Source organism: Corvus brachyrhynchos, unplaced genomic scaffold (genome assembly GCF_000691975.1).
Source record: "Corvus brachyrhynchos isolate BGI_N302 unplaced genomic scaffold, ASM69197v1 scaffold10, whole genome shotgun sequence".
Lineage (NCBI taxonomy): Eukaryota > Metazoa > Chordata > Aves > Passeriformes > Corvidae > Corvus > Corvus brachyrhynchos.
Window position 1 is genome coordinate 9,639,028 of NW_008236180.1, and position 5,432 is coordinate 9,644,459.

Sequence of the window (5,432 nt, forward strand, 5' to 3'; positions counted from 1 at the left end):
TCAGCAGGACTTCAGTGCTCAAAGAACAGGGATTGCTGCTGCTGACAGATTTGTTAGAAACCTGTTTAGCTGCCACAAATATGAAATCTATCTAAACAGAAGCCTCTGTCATTGTTGGAATGATAACCCCAAATACATTCATTTCTTGTTTGCTTATTCTCATTCTTACTTTTGACCCACATAGACTTTGGACTCAGCCTGAACATCATTTGATATTTATGGATGGCTTCATTAGCTTTTAGTGCAATTTCGGTGGCTCAGTTACTAAATCAAATCCCCTGTGGTTGTGGTTGCATGTGTTCCACAGGCTTCCTGAACGTGGCAGATGACTTGGAGGCCCATTTCTACTTTAGTTTATGCATTTTGGACCAACAAATCCTTTTGATTTCCACCTTCTTCGTGAAGTTAGTGCTGCTGTTATCTGCACAGACTGTTTGAATTTAGCAGTACGGAAACAAAGATGAAAACGTTCTGCCTGGAGCAAAACCAGTGTCAAATATTCCTGCTTGGCTGTCTCCTTGTTGTCAGGACATCTTCATATGGCATTGCTGAGACAGCTCTGATGTGTGTCTCTTACATTATGACGTATTTTCTTTTTCCTTTTCCCTCCTCTTTTCCTCAGAGAACTCTAAAACTTTATCCTTTGGGGTTTTTCTGGAGTGTGGGGAGGTTCCTTAACACATACGGTGATGGTTTCTTTTCACAAATTTCACCTAGAAGAGGAATCCCCCCCACTGAGCATTTGCTGCCTTGTCATCAGGCAAGGATTTCTGGATTAACCCCCCAGTATTTTGGCTTCCCCCTTCCCTGTTTGCTGTCTCAACAGCAGCAAGGAGTTGGCTGCATTAACAGGGTTATAGATTGAATATAGCAGTGGCCAGAGTGAGTGCTTATGTTAAATGACATTAAATAATGGAATATTTTCCATGCCTTTGTGCTGGTCCCTTGGGATGTGCTGGCTCCAGTGACAGCTTTGCTGAGGCCATCCCAGCCCCAGCAGCCACTCAGCCCCACGTTAGAAAAGACAACTGACTCACGGGGGGAACGTAACACAAAAAAAAGAGACAAAACTCAGAGTTGTTCAGTGTTCCCTCCTTGCAGCGGGAGCAGCTGGAAGCCTGATCTCCTGATGGAGCCGCACTTCCAGCTATTCCTTGGCTGTCTCCATTGCCCAGGGAAGGATTGGGGTGAGGGAGCCCATGCCGAGGGGAGGGAGGGATGTGGGCCATGACCTCCAGGAAAGGCTGCCTGTCCCCAGTGTGTGTGAGCAGGGCCCAGCAGGGCTGTCCCAGGTGTGGGGTGCTGGGCAGGTGAGGCTCTGTCCCACTGGGCTGAGGGGACGCGGAGCTGGGGCAGACAGGGACCCCGGGGCTGCGTCCTGGCCACGGAGCCCAGCTGGGGAAGGGCTGCCTGGAGAGCCTGGCGCATCTGTCAGCTCATTGTCTGGGCCCAGCACAGAACAAAGAGCACAACAACAGAAAAAATGCAAAATGCATTTAAAAATACTCTTTCATTTCCCTTTTTGCCAGAAGCAGAAGTACTTAAATAACAGAGGACAAAAGCAGCTCTTGCAGAACTTCCAAGAGTTGGGAAAAATTAAAAGCCCTGTGAGAAGGACAGGGTTTGGGAGATTTTCCCCCTTGTCCTGCCTGGTCTGGGGAACCCCCTGAGCAGCCAGCACTGCTCCCCCTAAAGCAGACAGCAGCCTCCTGGCTGCAGCATTCCCAGTCCTCTCAGGTCCTTGGGATACGTGTCCCCTGGCCAGTTTAAAAGCAAGCTTTCAGAAAGGTATGAGGCAATCTTTTTCTGACCATCAGTATTTTTCTTCTGCAAATTGCTTGGCTAAAAGGCTCAATGGAATATAAAAATCAAAGGGATAAAGATTAAAATCTAAAAAAAAAAATAAGGAAAGCCCTGCAAAAAACGTTTCGAGATTTAAGGAATATTTGTAAGCAGAGGAAGCACCCAGTCTGTACATGAATGTCCTGTCACTGCTGATACACTCTTACAGCCCAGGGGGTTACTTTGGTGATATTCCATACAGAGGGATCAAATTTTATTTTCCTCTGTAGATACAATTTTGTCTAACTCAGAATGGAGACAAGCTGCATGGATGTAATAATTAAGGGCAGGAAGGCTTGCAGTGGTTCAGGGTAGGGGCTGTCACACATGCAGTGAGGTGCTTTTGCACTGAGCACGGTGAATATTTGGCACTTTACCGTGGCTTTAGGGCTGTCAGTGGCATTCTAGGAGAATGTTTGCTGAGCTGCTGACCCAGTGTGACCATGAACAAGTTATCTGACCTTCATGATGCCCTCCCTCAGTCAGGCTGGCTGGACTCAGGCCCGGTAAAAAGCAGATGTTGCACCTGTGCTAAATATTTCATTCTTCAGTTTGGCTAATTTCTACATAAACATTTCATTTTAATATATATGTAAGCTCTTTCCTAGGGAGAGAAGTGTTCAATGATGTGTTTAAATGAAATGCTGTTGCTTTTGGTTTGGACTGGGAAGGTGCTTGAAATTAAGTCCACTTTGAGAGCTTTGCTAACTTGATGCCCTAATTTGTCGCTTTTTTTTTTTAATTTTAATAAGTCAAGTTCTATGATTTAAAAAAAAAACCACAGAGAGGTTAATATTGTGATATTCTTCTAGATGGGCAGCAGATCTGGGAAATGGAGGCAACGGTGGACAAAGATAAGAGCCAGCCTGTAAGTATGCAAAGCACTGGGTGTCCTCTCGTGCACCTTCTGGGGAGAAAGTTGTGTTCAAGGGGGAGCTTCCAGAGAGCATCTCAAAAGCAGAAAGAGCAGCAATGGTGAACAAATGTCCAATGCTGCAGCAGTACATGTGCTGCAGAAAGAAACCATTCATGCAGCAGCAGCCCCCAGCAAACAGAGTCACTGCTGGATCTGTGTCCTGCAGACTCCACGGTGCCAGCCCAGGCTCTGCAGGATGCTGTCCTGCCTTCCCTGGCCCCTGGGTGCCGTGTCCTTTGCAGGACAGGGTTTGTCCTGCAGGAGTTCAGATGAACACTAATCTTTGGAGGCAATGAGCCTCTTTGTTCCCTTTGTTGCTGGGACCTTGCTGTGGGCAGGCAGATCTTTCAGGAGCCAGCAGTGACACTGCCATGGGCCGTGCCTGCCCCGCTGGGAGCGGGGAGCTGCCAAAGCAGTGGGGTCTGGCTGTGTGTCAGTAGAAAGCCTATAGAATAATGGAGTTATTCTGACAAAAAGAGGGAATTCTGCAGTGCACACTCATTTATCAAGCACTGTGGGATTAGCAGTGCTTCTGCATTTATCACCATTTCATGTTTCATTTGTAGCTGAGACTTCTCTCTCCAAGTTCAGGACAGCACCAAGTTCCAGAGGGATACAGTCCCTAGAAACCAACTTGCCAGTACCAAAACCTTCTGATCTTTCACCATCTGCCCTTTTTTCTCATACCCTTCTTTATAGGGATGAATAGGGAGATTTCTCTTGTTATGCCTGCAGATGTAGCAAGGGGAGCTGCACACAAAAATCCCTGCTCAGCCCCAGTAGGTGATTCCTTGTTGTCCCCTGCCTCATTTCAGAGCATGCTTTTTGTGGAGATTCCCGAGTACCGGAACAAGCACATCCGCACAGCCGTGAAGGTGAACTTCTATGTCATCAATGGCAAAAGAAAAAGAAGCCAACCCCAGCATTTCACCTATCACCCAGGTAATTCTCAGGGACAGAGCCACTTGTTGTCTTATTTCATGAGCAAGATTTGATTTTCTGCTCTGTTGTTTTCTTGCCATTCTTTGAGGAGCCAAACGTTGCTGATTTAATTCAGCTCAGCACTCAACAGCTGCTTGGTTTAAAGGATGCCTGTGATTTATGATCAGGATTTCCATCACTTTGGGGTGGCAGCTATCTCAGTTATCTTGGCAACGGGCTGATGCTGCCCTATTCACTTGATGGAAGTTTGCCAGGAGCCTCAGTGGGAACAGGCTCAGTCTGGGACATGATGTGACCCTCAAAACCATGAGTGTTGCCTTCTCTGACGTGTCCAGCAATAAGAAAACACCAGATCTGGGAAAGGGCTTGGGATGGAGGAAGGCAAGCAATATATATATTCTTTAGAATGAGACTACTTGAGAAAAATATGAATGCTTTTCTGATGTTCTTCCTCCGGGGATTGGTGAGCCATGTCACAATAAATGCAACAGGATTATGAAGGAGATTCCCAGAATTTCCCAGCTTTGGCTTGGAGAAAAATATTGTGAGAAAATCACAGTATTGTGTTTGTGGAAACCAGAAAGCACAAAATAACAGCACCAGGTTTTATGCAAGCTTCAAATGATGTCTTAATTTGACTTGTCTCTAAGGAGAGGCAAAACGTTTCTTCAGACTCTTATTTTGGTCTCCTCCAGCCTGAAAATCTCTGGTTCTCTCCCTGAATTTATGAACTCTATAGAGTGTCACCAATGTGAAGGTTTTGTACAGTTGCTAAATTGTTCTGCTCTGGAATGGTATTGAGAAGCGCACATCCATCTCAATACAATCCCTAAAACAGACCACTTAGGAGAAGGAATCTTTACTTCCAAAAAGGAATGTTGCGTGACCACTTTATGGTTTCCATTGTGTGGTGTTTCTGTAGTGTTTTGGGAAAGATTTGACAAACAAAATCATTGGAAATGTAGAGGACCATCATTTACCCCACCAGGATTCACACAACTCTTACTAAATCATGGTCTTTTAAATGATGGTGTCAGACAGGTCTTCAGCTCTCTGCGCTGAGGAAACCTTGTGCAGTGGAGACAAAAGCTCTAGAATAGTTCAGCTCTGCCTTTGGTCACTCGTTAAATGTCTGACAGAAAGATGGGGAGTTGTTTATGTCCTGGCATTTATATTGGTTCAGCCTTCCTTTGAGATGGAAGTACTACATGTAACACCTATCTATGACTTCTTATTTTGTCTGTGTTCCAGAACAGCCCTTAAATGAATTAAAATAGGAGCTGAAGTGTTGAATTTTTCAATTTTAGTAATTTGTGGTTCGTTAGTATGTTAAAGATTTTTCAAGAAGCTCTTAGCACAGAGTGCTTTGAAGAATCTTTGCCATGGTTGCATGTGGGTGATTTATTAAACTCAGTGCTTGTGACATGTGAATTTAGACACACAAATCTTGTAAAAGGCTTAAATCTCTTATTACTTCAAGGAAAACCTCTCTGTTTCTCCTCAGCTCGTTGCGAATAATGTCCTTTGCATGCTTTATTCTAGTACCATCAATCAAAACAGAGCCCATTGATGACTATGATCCAGCCTTAATCTGCAATACAGTACACAGTGCTCTGGGGACAGTAACACAGCCTTACTATTCACAGCACACAATGGCCACCGAGTCCCCTTCCTGCCTCGTGGCCACTATGGCTCCCTGCCAGCACCTGCGCCCCGGCCCTTTCTCTCCCCC

General features: G+C 45.4%; 1 protein-coding gene across 1 annotated transcript in view; it reads left to right on the forward strand.

Annotated features, from left to right (window-relative positions):
- NFATC2 (nuclear factor of activated T-cells 2) overlaps nucleotides 1-5,432 on the forward strand; it is an 82,260-nt gene that overhangs the window by 48,917 nt on the left and 27,911 nt on the right. The window contains exons 7-9 of the mRNA XM_017735041.1: nucleotides 2,655-2,710; nucleotides 3,574-3,700; nucleotides 5,243-5,372. Coding sequence (XP_017590530.1) covers nucleotides 2,655-2,710; nucleotides 3,574-3,700; nucleotides 5,243-5,372 — 313 coding nt within the window. The remainder of the gene's footprint in view (nucleotides 1-2,654; nucleotides 2,711-3,573; nucleotides 3,701-5,242; nucleotides 5,373-5,432) is intronic.